Source organism: Episyrphus balteatus, chromosome 3 (genome assembly GCF_945859705.1).
Source record: "Episyrphus balteatus chromosome 3, idEpiBalt1.1, whole genome shotgun sequence".
Lineage (NCBI taxonomy): Eukaryota > Metazoa > Arthropoda > Insecta > Diptera > Syrphidae > Episyrphus > Episyrphus balteatus.
Window position 1 is genome coordinate 52,246,097 of NC_079136.1, and position 23,251 is coordinate 52,269,347.

General features: G+C 29.8%; 3 protein-coding genes across 4 annotated transcripts in view; 1 reads left to right on the plus strand and 2 right to left on the minus strand.

The window, feature by feature from the left end:
- Nucleotides 1-2,819, plus strand: part of LOC129914075 (uncharacterized) — a 58,244-nt gene extending 55,425 nt beyond the window's left edge. The window contains exons 3-4 of one of the 2 annotated variants that reach the window (XR_008772133.1): nt 630-1,477; nt 1,538-2,819. Coding sequence is in view for 1 of the 2 variants with exons in the window: in XM_055993127.1 (XP_055849102.1) it covers nt 717-1,325 (609 nt within the window). In the remaining variant the exon portion in view is untranslated. Of the gene's footprint in view, nt 1-629; nt 1,496-1,537 lie in introns of those variants that run through there. The other variant, XM_055993127.1, reaches the window with a different exon arrangement.
- Nucleotides 2,820-4,584: 1,765 nt separating this feature from the next.
- LOC129914659 (dnaJ homolog subfamily C member 16) lies at nt 4,585-14,425 on the minus strand. Its single transcript, XM_055993993.1, has 10 exons — nt 13,962-14,425; nt 13,488-13,885; nt 13,257-13,403; nt 10,178-10,358; nt 9,906-10,120; nt 9,678-9,838; nt 9,360-9,614; nt 9,065-9,290; nt 8,618-9,003; nt 4,585-6,502 (listed from the first exon to the last, which is right to left on the minus strand). The coding sequence occupies exons 1-10, from the start codon at nt 14,147-14,149 to the stop codon at nt 6,272-6,274; spliced, it is 2,388 nt and encodes a 795-aa protein (XP_055849968.1). The 5' UTR covers nt 14,150-14,425; the 3' UTR covers nt 4,585-6,271.
- A 1,939-nt stretch (nt 14,426-16,364) lies between these two features.
- LOC129914658 (60S ribosomal protein L10) lies at nt 16,365-22,587 on the minus strand. Its single transcript, XM_055993992.1, has 5 exons — nt 22,486-22,587; nt 22,316-22,347; nt 21,920-22,225; nt 21,557-21,719; nt 16,365-16,627 (listed from the first exon to the last, which is right to left on the minus strand). Exons 2-5 carry the CDS (start codon nt 22,336-22,338, stop codon nt 16,463-16,465), a joined length of 657 nt encoding a protein of 218 aa, XP_055849967.1. The 5' UTR covers nt 22,339-22,347; nt 22,486-22,587; the 3' UTR covers nt 16,365-16,462.
- Between the last annotated feature and the right edge of the window lie 664 nt (nt 22,588-23,251).

Consider the following 23,251-nt stretch of genomic DNA (forward strand, 5'->3'; position numbering starts at 1 on the left):
GAAATAATAATAAAAAAAAAAAAAATAACCACGCATGCAGTGGTGCAATAAACTGTAAACTATTGCGAAATAAGTTGCTTTTATAAAAAAAAAATATATATTTAAGAAAAAAATAATAAAGCAAAGCTAAAGCAATTAAATCAGCATAATAATGCGTTAGAATGCCCGAATAACCCAGTAGAAAAATAAAAAAAAAGAAGAAGTATTGTATCTTCTTTTCGGGAAGGTCATTCTCTAGATATCTAGACTTACTGCGTCTGCTGATATAGCTTACGGCCTTAATTTGTTTTTTTTTTTTTGTTTGTTCTTTCTTACTTTATATTGTTTTTAATTGGAGTGGACATTACTAGAAGAAAAAAAAATTACTGGAATCTTGCAGAAATTCAGATCTTTACTGGGTCAAATTTTTCTATCATTCTTTCTAATAAAATATACTAAAATTGTGCTCTTTAAAATAAATTGAAAGTTTTGTTCAGTAAAAAGAGTATGAACTGATCTTTTTCATTAAACTCATGTTTAACCAAAATCAGTCCAGAAGAAAAACTATAAATTTAACTTTTAACTTTTTTATATCTTTTTATTCTTAAAAGAAAATCCTTGGTATTGATTTTTTTTTCTTTTGCTTTCAGATTTCCTCCTTTGTGAATCTTTTGATCACAAATCAATCCGTCACTCTCCAGATCAGAGAAATCTTCAAATAAAACACATACACAAAAATGTCGTCCTCAGACCGTTCCATACCTCATCTTCGTGATATCTTCGGAATCAACAACTATTCAACATATGCAACACCAACAACAACCACAACAAACAACAATGGCATCACAACTTACAACAATACCGAAGCATATGTCCATAATCCTGTCGTCGATCTAACCAAAAAACATTCCAAGAAAAAGCGTGATAATAATAAGACCCTAACAAGTGGCGATGTCAAGACCCTAGAACGACATTTAAGTATGAAAAAAACAATCCGCAAGAAGATTATGCGAGATCTTCAGCAAGCATTCGTCGAAGATCCAAATGAATTCAAAATTGAAAATTCAAATCATGAACATTTGAAATCGGAAATTCGTGCGGAAGCGTTCCGTTTTGGTGAAAAACCAACACGGAAATCAGATAATTTCCTTGATATGCTTCGTGGTGAAAAACCATCGAATGGTAGCAGTAACCATGACAACAGTAGTAGTTACAACAATGCCAATTCCATCCAAAGTAGAGATTATGATTTTGATAATTCTGGTGGAGGTGGTACTGGACAAGCAAATGGTGAAAAGCAAAGCTTCTGGCGACGGCTTACGATGAAGGGTAAATCAAAGCGATAGAATTTTGTTAAAGAAAAGAGTTCTTCAAATCAAATAATATAAGAAGCAGCAGTTTAGTAGCAGCTCAAAAAGCACAAATATAAGAATTCTAAATAAACAACAAAACCCCTTTCTCAAGTTTCCTCAGTTTAATGTTTTCCATTATTTTATTGGTGATAATTATTATTTTATATTTTTTTTTTTTTTTTTTTATTTAGATATTTCTTTTTTAGATAAATGTGTGTTGATGGATCACGTGCGAACGCAAATGATTATTAAATATAATTAATTTTTTTTTAATGATTTATTATTTAAGTTTATAAAAAAATTTTAAAACGTTGATATGGAAGTATCTTAAATAAAAAATGTGTATGTGGAAATTTTGTTTACCTACTAATTTAATTTGTAGAAATGAGAATCTTTTAATAAATATATGTAATTGACTATTCTGATGATATCATTAATGTTTGTTAATTAAATAAATTAAGGAAAATTCATAGATTTAAGGTTAATTGTTAACTTTTTGCTTTCAATAAGTTGTACCAATTGAATGATCAAATATTCATATAAAATCACAAAATTTACTTACGTTTGTGTAATGGATGGAAAATAAGTGTGTTTTTAGTTTTAAATTAAATACTAAATGACCCAGTTACTTTTGAATAACATTTCTACAGTGGAATCAGTTTTTTTATAAATTGTATTGATGTTTTTTTAAATACATGTACTTTGTACTTACATTATATTGAAAAAAGGCATTTCTTATTTATTTTAACTTGCGATATACTTAGAGGAAAAACATTTTAGTTCTCACAACTCCACGGATAGAATTTATTTTTATATTTGACTTAGAAATTATATTCTTTTACATACAATTTTAATATATTATTTTTTATTTGAAATTTTAACATGAAAGAAACTTAATCTTATTTTATTATTTGATATTTTTGGAAAAAGAAATTTTTTTTGCTCAAAATCTTTGTTTTGGTTTTTCTATAACTATTAAGAGTGTGTTTTTGATACTTTCTATTTTCCAACATAAAAATGTCTTCATACATAACAGCATCGAAATATAATTTCTTTTCCAAACTCTGAACAAAATTAGATCAGTTTGTATTCAATCAGATTGTATATACACTGTGGCGTATGAGTACTTTTTTTTGTTAAAGAAATTAAATTACACAGTATTTTTTAATAATACTGAATGTATTCAGTTGTATTCATGTATTTGAAGAGAAGTGAAAGCTCTTTACTGATTTGCAAGAAACCTTATAAATATCAACATGGGACTATTTTTTTGTATTATTTTGAATTAAAAATTAATATTTATTATTTCTTATATTCCTCTTTAATAGTAAAAAAATTAATTAAAATTCAAAAAAAAAAAAATAATCAACAAAATTTTAAGTGTACTGTGAGCTTAGATCTGCCTTAACAAAAATCATATACGTTGTAAATGCATATCAAATATTTAACTTAACTAAGCTTAGAATTTCAGATTCACCTATATAATAGTTTATAATACATTTGTAAATTACAAAAAAAAAAAAAATAAATATATGCATAGAAATAGAGTTATTTAATTGTTTTACTTTAATAATTAATTTTATAAATTTTAACTATTTTAAATAAAAATTCATAAATCAAATGAAATCCAAATAAATATTATGGAAAAAATATAGTAACAGTGAGTTGTATTTTGTATTTTTTCCAAAGTTCTTACTTTATTGAGATTATCAAGGTAAGGTATCGCAAACATCTTTACTAATGTCCTCTTTAGGAAATTACTCTTATTCTTTCACTACTTTAACTATTTTTTAAAATAGACATTTTTTTAATGAAATAAATTTTACAGGTGGCAGAGCCGGAATGAAGGCGAACAGTGTGGCACTTGCATGGCCATTTCTAGACGACAAGTCAATAAATGGTATAGAGTCGTTTCTATGTTTTAAACAAGGAAAATTTTAACTCACGATAGCCCCATTAATTTTGAAGGAATCAGTCTCTGGTGATTTCAGCCCTTAAACGTGACAAAAATGATGTATCAATACATTTAGGGTAAATTTCCTATGAATGCTTTTATCAATTTTTTCGAAATCGAATTTTTGTCCAGTATTTTTGTTTAACCGAAGAATATCAGTCGAAAGCAAGTTGCAAATAGCGGTACATTGATGTAATTTACCATGAATTATTATAATTTTTTATTTGCATAATATTATTATAATTATATTTATTTTTTACTCTAAAAAGACCCTATCCAATTTTGTTTCGTTTTTCGGGCCAACCAATTTACTTATATTTTTCGTTTAAACTTATTGCAAATTAAATTTTAGTCGTGCGTCAATAAGCATGAAAACCAACATTTATAAACATTTAACTAAATGAAAAACAAATAATCAATAATTTCATAAAAAAAATGTATTAGGTTTTTTTGTCCATTTTTGGCAGCGACTATTTTTGGCTCCAAGATTTTGTAAACGCGGCTCATTGCCTCTCAAATATTCTAGTAACACTGTTTGTATTTTGCCACATCGAACAACTCTTGAGAAATTCTGAAAGATTATTTTAAAAATCAAACACCATCTTTTATGTTGATATTCTGTTTATTTAATATTTTTTTTTTTTTCATTCAGCCAATGTTTATCATCTAGTCATATTAATAAACAAAAAAATTACACACTAGTTAATACAGTAGTTGTTTTATTTTTATTTATTTTCTATTTTTTATGTTGTTTTTTTTTATTATTTTTCTAAGGTTTTGTTATGGCGTTACTAACTATATAGATCACCGAATATAATTATATTAAGGTTGATTGCAAAAAGTTTTATTATTTTTAAGTTATAGAAAAATGTTTTATTTTATTTTTATTTATTTTTGTTTTCAGATTTGTTGGGTATATTTATATAAATATTATAATTAGTCTAGCATTAACAATATAACAATATATTAAATTAAATTTGCGTTACTTTTTTATCTTTTAATGAGATATTTTATGTAGGTAGCTGCTATAAACAAAAAAATCTATTTTTTTAATTATTTTTTTACTTTTGTGCCTCTGTATGAATTTTATTGCTTTGCATAGTTAGAACAAAAAAAATATAATAATAATGTAGATATCGTACAAATTTGTAAATATGTTTAGAAATTGATACTTTTATTTTTGTTTTTTGTCTAGATTTGCTAGAAGAGTGAATTCTGATTTTTTTTTTAATTTATTGATAGTTAGAATTTTCTGTTATATTCGTTTGCGAAGAAAAGTTTACTAGATTTTTATACTAATTATTTATTTATTTTTGTTATTTTTTTTTTTGTTTTTGTGTATTTATTTATTTTCCGTGTTTTCTATGCGTTCGTATAAAATAAAAATTTTGCATTACTTATAGTTATCTAATACATATATAAATATTTGTTTTTTTTTTTTGTTTGTTCTATTTTTGCTATGACTAGATTTTATCAAAATAAAGGAACAAAAAATGTTAAAAATATTTAACAGTTTCACACTTTAAAATGCGTTTGCATAGAATTTTCTATTGCAGTTTTTTTTTTAATTTGTTTTACGTATTCTGCGATGATATTGTAAAATTCATATATAAACGATATCATTTTTTAAATGAATATATCAAAGCACATTCCAATTGTAACCAAGTTAGGGGAAGAAAGAACTTCTGCAAAACTTACAATATTGTATTGGGAGAAGATTGCTCAAATGTCACTTATTTTTTTATGAAATCTGCCCAACAGAGCCTCTAAAAATTCAGAATTGAAGTTCAGTTGCAATAATGATCAAAGAAATTAAAGATCTGTTACTTTTTATTAAAAAAGTTTCCCTCGGAATTAATTGGTATCTGCATTGGGCAATAAATTTTTCTGAAAAATTTAGCTGTCGGATTTTTTTCCCGGAAATAAAATCCAAGTGAGATTTACGATCTTGAAGTAGCGGAGGGGCTACGGTGACTACTACAATGAGCTTTGCGATTGCTATTACAGAAGTTAAAAGTAACACGTAAACTCAATTATATCATGGAAATATGTAGCTTTAGAAAAGTTCACAAGTCGATGAGATAGCAAAACAGTCCAAAGGATCACTTAGATCCTTCCTCCATCCACTTATAAGGATCCATTACGAAGAGTCGCCAACAGACTTAATTAGAGGCTCTCATACCATTTGAAGGACAAGCGAACATTATAGTCGACAATAAATTCTGAGAACTCTATGATACTGGTCATTAAAACGCTAGTGCAGCATTGTTAAGTAAATCTTTTTAACAAAATAAAATAACAATAAGGGTTTACAAAATGAAATAATTTCTGAAATAAGCTGACTGATAAGTGGTAAACTGCCTTTAACATAAAAAATAAAGAAAGCTTTGTACAATGAATATCAATTCTTAAAGATTTAATAAAAAAAAAACTGGAAGAGTGGAAGATTTAGGGTTTAATTTGTTTTTTATATGCAATGCTGATTTAAAGAAAACTCTCTGCAAGGCACTCTTAAATAAAAAATTAAATAAAACTCTGCTTTGTAGTTTTAAAAAAAATTAAGAAATAAATAAAATTCATAAAATATAGTATAACATTATTAAATTCTTATATTAAAATATTTATTAATAATAAATAATAGAAAATATAATTTTTATAAATTCACCTTCTGAAGATATTTTAACTTAAACAAAAATTTTAAAAATAGAGGATTTATCTATCTAGTGGCAAGAACCCCCATATTTTCTATTGTTATATGAAAAATCTAATGTTTTTTTTGTGTAATACATTATATTACACAGTATGTATGTATGTTTAATAAATATAATTTAATGTCTATGATAGAATAAACTAATATTTGGTTTTTAAAAAATATAATATAAACTGCTTTTACAGCTAAAAATAAAATACTAAAAACAAAAAGTCAATAAACTAAAAACGTGTTAGTTTTTTTTTCAAACTTTTTGTTTTCTTAAAAAAGTTCAAATTATTTTGTTGGAAAGTCGGGCCAATAATTTACATAATACCTATGTGTAGTTCCCTCAAACAAACGATCCAACCAATTACTCAGATTATCGAGTAAGTTCTCTTCGAGCAATATCTTCGGTTCGTATTCGCTGGTTTCAGATTCATCTGATCCACTTTCCATGCCAAGGAATGCACCGGCCTCTGGGTCGTCGTTGCGACGGACTAGTTGACGGGTCATTTTTAGCATTCTCTGTTGAAAGAAAAATACAAACAAATTGAAGCAAATAAAAAATAATTAAATATTAAACTCGAAAATGGTTTTTGATTAGAACCAAAAACACTAACAGATCAGCAAAGGAATATAAACGAAAGTTTCGAAACTTCTTAATTCTTAAAGATAAATTTTTAGCGTTTCACGTTTTGAATAAAAAAAAAACTTGTTTAATCAAATCACATTTGTTAGCAGTTTAAGGTATCAAAAAGCTGCGTTTAACTATTAAACGACACGCTTATCTGCGATCGCAAATTTTAAGACTGAACCATGAACAAAAAGTAAACTGTTCTTAAAACAACTGTCTTTGACAACCCGCAAGGTAAAAATAAACTGAAATATATGTAAAAATGTCTACAAACTGCATGGACAAAATTTCAGCAGAAAACAGAGCATTTGTTAAACTCCCACGATCAGTCCTGGTACATATCTTGAAATCGATTGGTGGGTCGTATTATATTTTATATTTCTTGAAAATAGGCAGATTCAAATGAATTGACAAGTATTTTTAGGTGGGATAGCTTGTTGGTAAACTCAGGCTATTGTTTAACCTTAAACTAAGGCGATAGGGGACACTTTTATGTAATTCATTCTTATTATTTAAATCTATATTGAAAGAAAAGTTCATTGACGTTTAGTGAAAAAGGTCTAATAGTTCCTAATAATAGAAACACATAACTTAAGATACAAAATGTCAAATGTCAAAAACAAATCCAAATCCAAAATAGTTGTCCCGATTTTAACTATGAAAATAGTTAAAAAATAGTTTAAAATGACTATTTTTTTCTCTGTGTGATAGTGAATATTATGGATTTGGATTTATTTTTCACATTTCAATTTCTTTACATCCAGATGTATTTTTTAAACTAGTGAATAATAATATGGCCGTAAGGAATTCTTTCAATTGTAAGAGAGATAGACCTCCATATATTAGAAAAGTATAGTTTTAAAGTTGTAAGAAAGCCTTAAACGGGAAAAAAAAGATTTTTTTTAATCGTTTCAACTTGAACACGTTTACGGAATTTCTCTACTCTAGATATTTGTAGTGATTTGAAGGTGTAATTTGTGTAATTGAAAAATCATTATTTTACGTCTTCCATTTTAAAAAATAAGTATTTCGAAGATTAGGTCCATAGTGCCAATTTTGTACCTATATAGTCTTAATCTAAAAAACAATTTTATCCATTTAAATAAATTTAATCATGGGTAGGATAAAAATTTGAAATTACTGGGCCATGTTAAATAAAAGCACGACTTTTAAAAGTTGATAAAAATAGTAAAGTTTTTTTTTTTAATTTCTAAAAGAATATTTTTACTAAAACGTTTCTTTTACAAAAATTTTCGTTGAAATTGGTTATGCCGTTTACGATAAATTCAAACATTAAACAATGGTTCTATGGCAGGTATCCTTAATAACGGTCCAAAATATATTTTTTTTTATATCAAAAGATGGACATTATTTGTCATAGTGAATTTATTTCTTTGAGCCGTTTTTGAGAAAAACAATCTTTTGGTCGTATCGCAGGTACCGTTCATTTTGATACTAAAAACAAAATTTCAAATTCTTTTCTTTCCACCAAAAACTCTTAACTCTGAAGTTTGGAATTAATCACTTCAGTGGTTTAGATTGCAGCTCGATATAAAGACTAAATTTCAACAGAATTGTGAGACCCACTTTTTTCGTCTTTTCTATCATTATACCTAATGTCTGATTGTTAACTCGAGTTCGCTTTTTTTCGAATCCTAAACTTGTCCTATACTACCTACGAAACGCATATCGGAGGTAAAAAAAAAAGGATGTAACCATACTCAATAACGCAATTAAGTTACAATACTGAAACTTGACAGAACGCAACGTTTGATATACATACATAATAGTAAACATTTGAAAAATTAAAAAAAATTTGCGCCGAAAATCGTCAACAATATAAGCCAGCATACAATGCTGATGAATTTCCGCTTATGATTTATTTTAAATTATTTAAGATTTGGATTAAATGCTTATTTTTTAAATTATTAATTGTGAGTTAAACCGAAAAAAACTTAAAAGTCAGATCAAGAATAAAATTAAAACAAAAAACAAAAATAACTTACCTTTGCACCACGATTGGTTTCAGGATGCTTAGCATGATACATGCAAAAATATTTTCTATGCCCATTAAGAGCAATAACCGTGCCCACACAATTGCGTGGATTTATTCTCAAGTCACGCGATTCCGAAAGTGACAAACGCAGCAATTCCGAATACCAGCTTAGACCCTTTTCAATCAACATATGACCAAACATAAGAGTTTTACTTTTTCTGTACGGCCAAACAGCTTTATGAAAGCCTGGTATAAGCTTGGGACGTGTTTGCAAATCAGTTATAAGAATAATTGTGCGGCAGCCAGGCTTCAAAAGCCTAACCAATCCATTATATTTCTCAGCCCTCAACTCGTGAAGTTTCAATTCGGGAACATAAGCACCTGGTTTTTGTGAAGCTGTGAGAATATATGCTGATATTAAAAAAATGTAAAATTTTATCAGAAAGATAAAACTTACTTCCGTTGCTATTAAGCTGACCTTTAGCTTTCAGAGTTTCTTCTTCGGCCCGGACTAAATAGACCATGACATAACCAACAGCAAACATAAATGCAATTGTTCCCAAAAGAGAGAGCGTTGCGAGGACATGTTCTTGCTCAATATTATCCATCATGTATTCGGTGACGTATAGCAGACGTGTAATCACTTTACCAAGTATGCCTTGAGCATGCTCATCCAGGAGGTCCTAAAATAAATTTTAAACGATTAACATTGTGAAAAAGTGTTCATTGGTTTTGATAAAAATGTTTTCTACCTTAACGTAAGCTTCATAGCTAAGAGCCTCTGAAGCTCGCAAGAGACGTTGAATGGCATCGTCTAGCTTTTGTTTTGTATGATTAAGAGTGTGCTCATCAGATTCGTTTTCCTTGCGTTCGATGCCTAAACGAGTGCCACTGACCCACTCATATTTGATGTGCGATGTATCACGGCGCCAAATGATAACCAATCTTAGAAGCGTATCATCTGAAGAGCCCTTTGACATGGCATTCACAAAATCGGTTTGTTTGTCCTAAATAAAAAAAAAAATGGGTCAGAAATGGAATGAATTTAACATTGCAATTAGGAGAGGAACCTGGAAAATATAGGCAAAGCGAACACGTTCCGAACTGTAGCCACTTTGTAGAGCGATTTGCCTTAAAGCATTTCGGGCATAGTTGTGGGCATCTGTGTTTTCCGTTACAAGTATAACACAGAGACGTTTCCTCGGACGATTCCATTCTGCAGGGCAAACTCCTAAAAAAAAAAGAAAATCAAACATTTATGAAATAGAACAACACACTCAAAAAAGATTTTGACTTACCTTCCAACATTTCTTGCGAGGATAATCGTGGCAGAGCTAAATACTGATTTGCCGATATAATATTATTTAGTGTTTGTGTCGGAATATCAGACATTGAGACACTTGCAACTGGACGGGTGGGATCTTCATTGAATATGAGCAAAGTATCTAAGCTCGGATGAACCTTGTAACGCTCTTGAATGCCTTTGGTGTCCTTGGAGCTTAATTGTACAAAACTAGAAAAAACAATTATTTAGTTTAAATTGAAAAATGATTGTTTTTTGTAATTTTACCCAAATGCAACACGATGTCGAAAAGCGAAGGCAGTGATAAGATATCTCAAACGCGGTTGTTGTCGTGGTTCCATCACAACTGCTCGTACACGATTATCCATCCAACCATTTAGAAAGTTGTCTATTGTATCGTCCTTGATATTCTGAACCAGCTTGTATGGAACTTTCTTCCGTATAAATTCTTTAAATAAATAAATAAATAAAAAACTATTTATCTTTTTCATAATATTTTAAGGCCACTAATTTTAAATCTACTCCGTTTTTAAATCTATAAGCTCTAGTTTTTGAAATAATTCAACCCCCAGACATTTTTCGGCTAGAAGAAAACAAGTTAGCTCACTTAAACCAAATATTCTGGTGTCAAAGAATGATGTACTGTTTTAGTGGTAACAACTTTTTTTTTTGATTCCATAACCATTTAAAAAATGGCACTGTTATTACATGTTTTTTGGAAACGGTTCCTGTACATGTCGGCATTCTTTGATTTTTTTTCTCTCACACAAGACAACTATTATTAAACCAAAATTCCTTTCATATTAGCGGCTGGATCTTTTATTTTGTAAACATTCAGATTAAGATACAATAAGTGACACAGTATTTTATTAACCTTGAATCAATCATTATTTCTATTGATAACGCATGAAACCCATAAGAAAAATTCCCCAGAGAAAAGAAAAATTTACATATCAGTTTTCAAGCATTATTAATGAAGCAAGTTCCACATTTTTTGCAATTTTTTTTTGGAAAATAGTTAAATATATTTTTCAAAAACGTATCATTTCTAGTTTCCAATCTAAGTAATGTTTTTAGAAAATTGCCCATTAACTAAATCGTTTACGAAAAATTCAGATATCAAAAGAACGTTAATGAAGGGCAAACAAATATTTTTTTTCTTCACAGATATGACGCCTTCTTTCTTCTTTTCGGCATAACATAACAAAATTTTAATCAAAACCGTTTAAAAAAAAAAAAATAAGCTTTCCTTTTTTCGTTACATTACAAATACCGTTATGTTTAATTTTCCCTCTAGGAAGTCTACTAAGAGTTCAAGTTGCTTAAAATTTTAGACATTTGGTAAATTAATAGTGCCTACCAGAGAACCAAACGAGTCGAGTATTGTTTACGAACATAGAGTACTTACTCGAAAAAAACGATCTCGAACAAAAAGAGTCAACACAACTCAAATATGTATGTTCGAGCTATCCTGTTTACGAGTATGGAGTCATCATAAGTAATCCTACATTTCAAACGAGTTCAAAAAGTTAAATTTTTTTTTATCCAAATTTAATTTGACAAGATAATGAAATGAAAAACATATAAGAAAAAAAAAATAAAGAAAATTCTGAAATAAACAGAAAAATCAAATAAAACTTAATTTTAGATAAAAAAAAATTGGAATAAATAAAAGGTTCGTCGTTGTTTTAGAATTTTGTATCTTCTTTTGTGACAAATAGAAAATATTATTATCTTTAAGATTTAAACTAATACTTTGTTCTTCCATTGTTTTTTATAAAATTATTACTTTTTTAACTGAACTCAGGCGATTACTATTTAAAAATATTATTCTCGCAAGAAATTCGCTTTCGAACTAAAATATTTTATTTATAACTTTCCGTTTCACCCATAAGAAAAGCATTTTTGTAATTTCCCCAATATACCTACCCGAAAAAATAGTAATGTGTTTTAAAAACAATCATCCGAAATCGCACTATTGCATATTTTTTAATTACTCCCTCATTGATAAACCCTTTCTAAAACCACAATTGTAAATTAAAAATAACCTGCTTTAATTGCAACTGTACCGCAAGCAGCCAACCCTCAAAACTTAAATAAAAAACAATATTCATCAGGTACCTATAAGGCGTAAAACTTGGAAGTGGTTGTTTTCATTGTTCAAACTGTTCATGATTTTTCGATCACGTTCGATCACTTTCGATCATTTCGAGTAGTCTAGTGTTTATGAACAGTCAATCTGTTCACGAGTAATTTTGTTCGTGGGTATTGAGGATCGAGTATATTCATGAGTTCAAACAATTTGTCTAGTTTGAATTGTGAGTATTTTTGTTTATGAGTAAGATGATTTACTTAACGAGTATAGAGAAAAAACGATCGAGCACGAACGATCATTTAAAAAAAAAACTGAAATTGTTCGAACATACTCGTTTGGATCTCTGGTGCCTACCTAAATAGCCTACCTATGTTCTTCGAATGCAAAAAACATCTTAAATGAATTTGAGCTCACAAAATAGTATTTAATTTGATAGAAACACACTTTTATAAAAAAAAAATTAAATTCAAAAACTTTAGAACCGATAAAAAAATGTTCGTCCATTAAAATTGATTCCAAAAACCAAATTACAAATAATTTCGTTAAGAATATTTAACAATTTTCATTAAAAATTGACGAATCGTCGGAAAAAAACGATCACCTTGTGTCAAAATGAACGTAATTATGAATAATATTTTATGACACTCCTACTCTTTGAAAACCAACCCTTATTAGTAGGTAACATGTTTAGGAGACCAAATTTACATGTTTCTCGGTTCATATAAAAAATATAATTTTAAGTTTGTCTGTTGACTAAGGGCCCTTTTGTGACTCGTCCATCAAACGACTCAATTCAGGTAGAAATATTTAAAAAAAAATCATTTTTTGATTATTAGAATTTACTTTACCTAAAAAGACAGTTTAAATTGGAATTGAAAAGATTTTATCGAAAACAATTTAAAATTCAATTTTCCTTTTCCATTTCCATATTAAATTCTTAAATGTGCCCTTTATTATGAAAGTGGACTAAGTCACTCCTAAAAATGGCCTCAAATCTTGCCTTATTATAATTTTTTTTTACTAAGGGGTAAAGTTTATTTGAAAGCGAAATTGCAGTAAATAAACTTCTTTATTGCTCTTCTAGTGATTTCATAAAAGAAATATAATTAAATAGTTATAAGAAAATTGTTATGTAAGTTTTTCTTTAAACAATGCAAAAAGTGACTTAGTCCACTTTCTTAATCATGGGCAAAAATGTACCTAAATAAAAAGCCATGACTGTAAGAAAAAAATAGTGGTCATTCAACTTACCGACAATTTTCTGAACACTATAAGCGCTCTCCCTGTAGATATAACTATGTCCATTTAGAACAAGTATAAGATTTGGCACTTCATCGACGCCCACCTTGCGCAGTAGCATTTGTTCGTGTGCGGCATTGATTGTGGCAAATGTAATCCCTAAAATTGAAGGTGAACAAAAACAAATCATTAAAAAGCTGACGCAACAAAAAAATAATTTGGAAAAAAAAACTAAAAACAAACCCAATGGCTCCAGAGCATCAATCATCTTCTTAAACACCCCAACCGCCCGAATACACCGGAAACACCAATCATTATAAAACATCAAAATATGCGGTACTGTTGCACTTTTCGGAACAATTGTCTGTTCAAAGTATTTTGTTGTCACTGACAATTTATGATACAAACTGATATCTTGGTCAAAATGGAATCGTTGACCAAAGAACTCCTCGAAGGGATCCGGAGCAAAACGACCATAATGACTGTAATCATGTTGTTGCCGAAACATGTGCGAATCTTCATTGGTGATGCCATGTTGGTCGTAGACACGTCGTCGGTCTGCGTCGCTCAACAATTCGTAAGCTTGTTTGATTTCAACAAACTTTTGCTCCGCCAAAGGGTCACTAGATTTATCTGGATGCCTGTCAGAGTGGAAGGATTAGGTTAAATCATCATCATGAGAGAAAGATGATTTAATACAATTTTATCATCACTTACCACTCCTTTGCTAATTGTTTATAGGCACGTCGAATCTCTGGGGTGGTGGCATGTCGATTGACACCAAGAATTTTATATGGGTCACCTAGATTAGCTGTAGCCGAGCAATTCGAGATGAATAATATCACGAGGAGTAGAATGCTGGCGATGATGTATTTTCGTAGCTGTGCTGCAGCTCCATTGTGCATTTTTTTCGGGTCTGAATTCCTCCCTGTGGTTAAAATGAAAAAAATCAGTTCACTTTACAGCGAATCAATGATTTTTATTGAATCTTTGGATTTGCCACGATTGATGGAATTATGTAGACTATTTAGAAGGTATTTATTTTATATTTGTTAAAAAGTAGAAAATCTTTTGGTTTTGGAAAGATTTTTTTTTTTTGTTTTTGATTGAGAAGTTAATAAAATTTTCGCAGGGTATCGATCTTTTTTCATCCACTTAAAAACCAACTGACAGATGGATGACAAGGGATGCAAGATGATGGATGAATTTTATTTGGTTGACAGATAAATGCATGTGGGGCACAGGGATGGCTGAGGAAAATAGAGAGATGAATTTTTGGGTGCGTTCAGAAATGGATGGTCCGACGTCAGGGCTTACATTCGGCGATTTTTCGAATGACGATTTTTCTTTGTGTTTGAAATCACTTGAAGCCTGGTACGCAGCTCGCGCTAAATTTTAGCCGAGATAAAATTCCCATACAAGTTATCGATAATTTGTATGGGATCCATTTTAGCTCAGATAAAATTTATCGATAATTCTGTGGCCACAACCAATAACCGCTTAAGTGAGTTAAGACAAAAAATTTTCAGTGGTCTTATGATGCTTTCCAATTCAAAGTCTACATATTTTTACTGTTTTAACTATAAAAAACGATAGATTAAAACCATCTACATCGAGTTAATAAAAGATTGAGTTGTTTTTGAGGTAAATTAAAAAATGCGGAGCATTATAGTAAAACTTAATTTTGTTTTCTTTTTCGACTTAAGCGGTTATTGGTTGTGGCCACAGAATTTGTATGGGAGCTAAAATTTAGCGCGAGCAGCGTACCAGGCTTGAGATGTTATTCCACACAAGGATGGTTTGTCCTTTTTCTACTCACGCAATTACAATAAAAAAGAGAATTCATTAGAAAAGTTGTCGAAGAGTTTGTTTAAAAAAATATATCGATAATTTTTATAAAAAAATTCGAAGTTATCGATATAAAATATAGTAAATAAAAATTTCTCTGTGAATGGGTGCGTTCAAACAGAGCTAACGTAAAGCTATCGGATAGTTTTTTTTTGTTTTTGTAAACTATGTTAAAGCCTAGTACGGAGATCTGGATAAATTTTGGCTCCCATACAAATTATCGAAAAAATATATAGATTTCAAAATGGACTTAAAGCCAGAACTATAATTGTCGGATGAAACGGAGCGGAACAGCGCTCGCAACCGCACTCGACGGATGAAAATACAAAGAAAACAACAACAATCGACAGTAGCTTCCGACTCCATCCGCCAATTATGGTTCTGGCTTAAGCCTATTATGGGAGCAAAAATTTAGATCGATCTGCGTACCAGCACCCCTGTTCTGTAACTTTATCGCTGACGAGAAACATTTTTGAATGTCTTTAAAAATCATTTTCCACAAATAAAACAAAATGTCTTTCAAATTCCAAAATTATAAATGATTTTTAACGAAATTTCTTTTATTTTGATGGAATAAAATAAAGTGATAAAAGTTACAGAACAGTGACACAGGCTTTAAAAATAAACGCCTGGTACACAGCTCGTGCTAAATTTTAGCTCCCACAAAAATTATCTAAAAATTTTATACGAGCTAAAATTAAAAGATTAATTTGTTTGAATCTCAAGACGCAAATAGATCATGAAATCTGAGATTTTTCTACTTTTCCCCTCTTTCAGCTGTCAGATTCAAAAATCTGATTCTGAATCTCGTCAATAGAAAACGACATAACTATTTTTATCTATTTTTTAGTATCGAATTTTGTTGTATTCACCCGACAAACAATTTTGGTTCTATAAAGCTTTACAGATGCAATTGTTGCTTCTGTAAAGCATTATAGAAGCAAAATTGTTAGTAGGGCAGCCTTATGAAGAATTTCATTGATATCGCAAATTTGCTATGAATCTCGAAAAACGACCACTAAATCTCTTCGTAATAAAAATTTATATGCAATTTTCCATTCCAAACAGCTGTGGCTGTTGTTTTCATGATTCTTTCTAAATGTCCCGATACGAAGGGAATCTCTGATAAGCCAGACTATTTTAAGTTCGTTGTTTAGGTGTATCTGTTGACATTTTTTAATCAATACGAAATCCAATTTTTCCAACGGGGATCTGTGCCATAGTATTTGAACGTATTTTCTGATACATTCCAAACAAAAATAAGAGAAAGAATTTTGTTTTTAGAATAAAAATATTATTTTATTGAGGCATAGATGTTTTGTGCCAACTTTTTTTTTTCATACAAAAAATCACTTTTGAGAGACCCAGATTTAACTGTAAATATCACGTTGAACCTTCTCCCAGGCAGCCATTGGTCCGTGCATTGGCCTGTACTTGACTTGGCAACCATCAGGGGCCAAACGACCTTCGTCACGGAGTTCCTCATAACGCTCACGGTCGTATTTGGTGAATCCCCATCTCTTTGAGACGTAGATCTATAAATACATAAAAAAAATAAAAGTTAAAATATGAACAATTTTCAGGATTCAATTTAAATTCAATAAAAATTAAAATAAGTTTATATTTAAGTGTAGTACAATTTATTGAGTATGGTCTCGATGTCGGCCGAGCCATCTCACCCAAAACTATACAATTTGCTCTTCCTCAGTTCAATAATTCTGATACATACAACAATCAATGCCGAAATACCACATTTTAAAGAACTAAGGGTAGTTTTTTTTATATCAAAAATATTTTATGTATTCCTACATTTTAGCTAACTACTAAAATGAAATTTTTTACTATTGAAAAATATAAATTTGTCATACATAAATTTGAGTATGGTGTCGATGTCGGGCGAGCCACATCTGAACTCAAATCTAAATTCATCGAAACATTTTTTGTATTTGAGTTAAACCTAAAATTAAACAGTTACTGAAAAGCCGGGCCACAATCTAATATCGGCAGCATCTAACAATGGATTGAACCAAAGTAACTGCCACATCTCGATTGTAAAAGGTAACTTGCCGACATTCCAGAAACTGAAAAAGGAACGGTTCTAAGAGTTTATGTCAAATATTAAATTGAGTTTGGTCTCGATGTCGGGCGAGCCAACTCACCCATTAATATATATTTTGTCTTCCCAAATTTTCATTTGATACAAAAACTTGTTTATGTACCAGTTAAAATTAAATTTTTGGGAATAGTCACTTCTGTGTATATTCTTGGCTTCCAAAACTTATTAAAACAAAACCGTCTTAATAAATTTTATTTAATTCAAATATAAAAACATTTGGAAAATTTCCATAACGATGTTGAAATTTTTAATTGAATGTTTATGAAAATTTATTAAAACAAGTTTAAAAATTATTGAATTACTCGTATGTACATATGCAAGTAATAACAATTAACTCGCAACGTACGATCAGTTTTCAACAGTTTTTGAATAGCGACTCGAATTTTATACAAGTTGCGAATGGTTTATTATTCTATTGTCATATATTAAATTGAGCATGTTCTCGATGTCGGGCGAGCCATCTCACCCATTAATATATATTTTGTCTTCCCAAATCTTCATTTGATACAAAAAATTTGTTTATGTACCAGTTAATTTAAGATTATTGGGGTATTTATTCACGAATTTTATTAACTTTCAATTTAATTTAAAGTTTGCATTAGAAGTGGCTAAGTGACGTTGTTGAAAAGTTGCTGACAATGTTAACGAAACGTTAATTAGATTAGTGTTTGGTGCTGAAATTGATTAACTCGCCTCATATTATTGTACCTCGATAGTATAGCGGTCATTATTTCCAAAATTTGAAGAGTGTAACAATGAAAATCGATAATATTCTCATTTGATGTTTCCCTATATCATTTATTTATTTCTTAATATTTAAGAAATAATACGCAAAACTGAAAATCGTAGTTACAAATACATTCCATAGATTTTTAGAAAATCCCAAAATATTCCCTTAAATTTTGTATCGTGTACGCATTTTTATTATTCATCGATAGTATAGTAGTCAGTATCTCCAGTATTGCCATATGTTATAAAATTCCTCGATAGTATAGTGGTCAGTATCAGCGTTTCAAAGCTATAGCACTTTGAAACCTCTTGTTTTTGGTGAAACATGGCAACTTCATACGAAAAATGTCGTTTGAAGGCTGTTTATATACAGGGTGTCCCACAGTCACCGCCCCAAACGAAAACCATGGATTCCTGAGGTCATTTTAAGTCGAAAAACTTAAGAGGTAATTTTCTCGTTTTCGTCCCGTTTTCGAGTTACCACGGTTTTTATGATTTTTGTTCTCTTTTCCCTTATCTGGCTTTATCTTTGCCAAACTACGTTTGATTTGAAAAATTTTTTTTACAACCAAACAAGAATTTATTACAGTTTTAGTTTGTCTCAAAACTTTTTTTTCTGCGGACAACCGTTTCTCCACAATTTTGCATCAAACACAATTTTCCTCGTTTTTTAAGTTGTTTTTTACACTTTCATATCATTTAAGTCAAAAAAACACGTTAATGAGTATTAACTTTTTGTGCTTTTTATTAAAGCCCAGTTTATTTTCATAAAAAAAAATAAGTTTTATTTCATAAAAAAGGCTACTGAAATTAATTTAAAAAAAATAAACAATCTGAGTGAATTAAAAAAAAATAATTTTTAAATAAAAAACTAATTTAAATGAATTAAAAACTTTTTCTGAGCTATTGTGGTTAAGAAAAGAACAAATAAATAAAGCTCAGAAAAAGTTTTAATTCATTTAAATAAATTTTGTATTTAAAAATTATTTTTTTTTTTAATTCACTCAGTTTGTTTATTTTTTTTAATTAATTTCAGTAGCCTTTTTTATGAAATAAAACTTATTTTTTTTTATGAAAATAAACTGGGCTTTAATAAAAAGCACAAAAAGTTAATACTCATTAACGTGTTTTTTTGACTTAAATGATATGAAAGTGTAAAAAACAACTTAAAAAACGAGGAAAATTGTGTTTGATGCAAAATTGTGGAGAAACGGTTGTCTGCAGAAAAAAAGTTTTGAGACAAACTAAAACTGTAATAAATTCTTGTTTGGTTGTAAAAAAAATTTTTCAAATCAAACGTAGTTTGGCAAAGATAAAGCTAGATAAGGGAAAAGAGAACAAAAATCATAAAAACCGTGGTAACTCGAAAATGGGACGAAAACGAGAAAATTACCTCTTAAGTTTTTCGACTTAAGATGACCTCAGGAATCCATGGTTTTCGTTTGGGGCGGTGACTGTGGGACACCCTGTATAAATACTTTTTTTTCAAGATTTCATTTTAATTTTATGATTATACCTTTTTGGTTCAAGTTCTAATAAACGTGTGAATAAAATGAACAATTCTCAGGATGTTTCTTTCAAAGATTACAGATATTCATTCTAGAAAAAATTAAAAACATTTTTTGATTTTAGAAACTACGTAAAAAAACTACGCTGAAGTTTGTTTCTTGCATTTAATTCGAAACTTTTTTTTAATTTGTTTTTTTTTTTTACAACGACATCTCATCAAATACAAATGTTCTAAACTTCTTTTTTACCAGGACTTGAGGAAATTTCAAGTTGATCAAACTCATTAATTTGAAAATCAGAAGTTGAAAGTTTAAACTTTGAGGTAGGAGAAAACAAAATCTGAAGTTGATAATATTAATCCTCAAGTTCATAAGAACTTGCAGTGAAGAAAATGGGTAGGAAGGTGTTTAAAGTTGTCGACAAGCCATTCCGAGGGACTTGTGATTCTTAAAACATTTTTTAGATCGAAACAAAATCTAGACGACTTCAGCAAAAAATTCAAAATGTCAACGAAATTGCTAAAATTATTCATTAGCCATTACACATTTCCAGAATCAGGTAATATACAAATGTTAAGTAGAAAAGATCTATTTCAAATATTTTTGAGTGGAAATGAAATGTAGAACTCAAATTTTTAAAATCTTTTAGAAATCCAAACCACATTCAGCTTTGTAAACTGAACACATCAATAAATTCCTGTTTTAAAAATATGAATGTATGTATGTATATTCTAAAATAAAAAAACAATAGAAATATTATTTAAGAATATATTTTTAACCCAGCATGTTGTTTTTAAAACATACAAATACACATGCTTTAAATTGATGTCGAAGTTAGGTAAATGACGTAAAAATGGAATTTTCGAAATACAAGTTCAGCTTATACAGTTTACTTGGTTTAACCAAAGCACATGTTTTATAATTTGCTGAAAGGGTCTTAATTTCTTCTTTACAAAACAGTAAAAAAAAAACTGTCCAGTGGATGCGTGACATCACACGGAATGTTTAGTAATGTGAATACAAAATATGCTGCACAATCTTCTTTGTTTACTAGCACGTTGAAGTTCGCTTATGCGATACAGAATGTCACCCCAAATTTTTCTGATTGATCCATTAAATAAATGAAAGGTTCTCATATTGCTTTTTCTTTATTTTTGAAAGATTTCGCTATAAAACTAGTTAAAAAGATGTACTTTAAGGTTAAAGTACTGTAAAGATTGCAAGAGACTGAATCAAAATATTTAAAACGACTGCCACCGAATAATCCACTATCATGTAGCTATTCCAAATTGTTTGGAATAAGATAGTGCGTGACATAAAAAACAAAGAAAGCTGTAAATATTACATTTCCAATCATGGAGTCATACGTTGTTTACGAAGAATCAACTTATTTGTCACTACAAATCTTTACGAAAATGAAACACGACTGTTCGAATAACAGAAGGTAACCAGCTTCCGTGAATATGAAATGGTCAGTGTCAAACTTAAAATCACTCTTGCATATCGATGTTTCTTGGGATTTGAAAGCAGTTGAAAATTAAGTTCTTATTGCAAAGAAACAATCAATGCTTTGGACGGGTTAGAACAAAATTGCACCTTCAATATATGTATTTTTGGTACTTTTCTGTTTTCAAAAACATAAATTTAGAACAACTTCTTTCTATAGAAAAACAAAATCCCATCATCAATCGCATTTTCTGGAATTATCATTTTTTGCTTTGTCACTCTTAAAATTGCAGTGATTTCAGTAATGACTAATGAACATATACTTTTTCTGTATTTAAAACATGAAATCATTTTGAATCGTGAAAGATATAATAAGCGTTATCATTAACTTCAATTATTTCGAAAACCGCAAAAACAATTGCAGAATCTGTACTTAATAAAAATTCGACTTTTTTATATTCGTAATTTGTAAAATATGCAAGTCAGTAAAACTTGAACAGTAGATTTGTATAAATTCTTTCATCAAACCCGAGCCCTTAAATGTTTTTCAGCATAAATTTTGTATCTTCCGCCAAGCTAACGGCTATCTTCCTTAACTTAATCTTAAATACTTATATCAAGCCCACCCAATTTTTTAAAAACATAAAATTTCTTCATCAACATACCTTTTGCCTTCCTGGGAACTTGAACTTGGCACGACGCAGAGCCTCAATAACTTGTGCCTTGTAACGATCGCTAGAGCGCACAGACATAATTGGCTGTCCGATGTGGACACGTGCAACAGTACCTTGTGGTTTACCGAAAGCACCTCTCATTCCAGTTTGGAGCCTGTAAACGGAAAACAAAGAAACTTATTAATATCTGGATTCCAAGGCAAACCAGTTTAAATAGAATTTTCTAAAAAAATCTTCAGTACGAATGTCAAAAAGTTTGTAATCATCGAAATGAATCATAACCCAGTGCTCGAAGCAATTTCATCATGTTAATTGAAATATTTCAAAGAAACTTAAAAAACCAAGATAACTCACCTATCAGCTCCGGCACACGACAACATCTTGTTGATGCGAATAACGTGGAATGGATGAAGACGCATACGGATGTGGAATTGATCCTTACCGCAGTGCTTTACCAAGTATTTGTTGCAGCAAATACGTCCAGCCTCAAGGGCTTCACTACTAAGCTGTTCATATTCGTCAGAGACTAAATGCACACAAAGCGGGAAGTCCTCGACGGTAGCCTTCTTCCTGCCCAAATCGAAGATACGGATCTTGGAGTCTGGGACACCACGACAGAACCGTGATTTGGGGTAAGGCTTGTTCTTACAATAACGATAACTGTAGAGAAGGGAATAAATCACTTTAGAACAAAAAATATTTCAAGTGCCATGGAAATAATTTTCATATTGAAAATTAATAAAAACTTACCATCTTGCGGGACGGCGACCCATCTTTAGGATCTGAAATCACAGAAAAACTTCACTTAATAACTTGATTCACAAATAGTTTATGATTGAGTGGATTTATGGCAAACATTATTTAGCAAGAGTATTTGTATTAAATGATGGATGGATGCGGATAAAATAAAGTTAACGTACCTTCTATTCGATGGCCTACAAGAAAAAGAACGGAGTGAAACGATGACAGCCGGAAGCTGTCCCTGTTTGATAGATTGTAGCGACAAAATTATCAGTAGCGGTGAGACAAAGAAGTTTTATCAAATAGGGTGTGTTCAGAAAATTGGTGTTAATTATGACTTAAGGCACTGTTTAGATTGAGTGGATTGGGGACTGGAAGCACTTAAGTCCGTAGTGTTTTTTTCCTGGTCGTGGTTTAGAAGTTTTGTTTTTTATTTTTTTGTTGTAAGAAGATAAAGATAAGTTTTGGGAAAAATTTTCAGCCACTTTCTCATTTACTATAAAAGAGTGATTTCACTCAATTTACCTAGCTCTTAAAATAATACTCAGCACATTTTTGCAAGATACATTTTAGGTTTTGACATTATTTGTACTCGGTTTTATTTCAAGAAAAAAAAAATAAAGAAACAAACAAATTAAAGGAATAAAAAATATTACAGAATTAAGCCATAACTACAATGACCTAAAAAGTGGGAAATTTTCAAAAGTAAAATTTTTTTATTTCTTTCTAAAGGCTTAACTACATTGGCTCAAAAAGTGAAAAAGTACAAAAGTGAAAATTTTCAAACACATTTTTGTATAGTTTTTCGAGATGGAAAATTAAAACAAATGATGCAGAAAGCTTATTTTTTGATCTAAAAAACAATTTGTATTCTTTTTCTTACAAAAAAATTGCGCTAGCCAGAAAAAAAATAATTTCACTTTTGTACTTTTTCAAAAAGTGGTG

Excerpts from the sequence above, each read along its gene's own strand:
- LOC129914659 (XM_055993993.1), bottom strand. The coding sequence starts at position 14,149 with ATGCACAATGGAGCTGCAGCACAGCTACGAAAATACATCATCGCCAGC. Across the intron at positions 13,886-13,961 it reads AAACAATTAGCAAAGGAGTG|GCATCCAGATAAATCTAGTG; the intron begins GTAAGTGATGAT and ends CCACTCTGACAG. Across the intron at positions 9,291-9,359 it reads GCTATGAAGCTTACGTTAAG|GACCTCCTGGATGAGCATGC; the intron begins GTAGAAAACATT and ends AATTTATTTTAG.
- LOC129914658 (XM_055993992.1), bottom strand. The coding sequence starts at position 22,338 with ATGGGTCGCCGTCCCGCAAGATG. Across the intron at positions 22,226-22,315 it reads GGTCGCCGTCCCGCAAGATG|TTATCGTTATTGTAAGAACA; the intron begins GTAAGTTTTTAT and ends CCTTCTCTACAG. Across the intron at positions 16,628-21,556 it reads AGTTCCCAGGAAGGCAAAAG|ATCTACGTCTCAAAGAGATG; the intron begins GTATGTTGATGA and ends ATGTATTTATAG.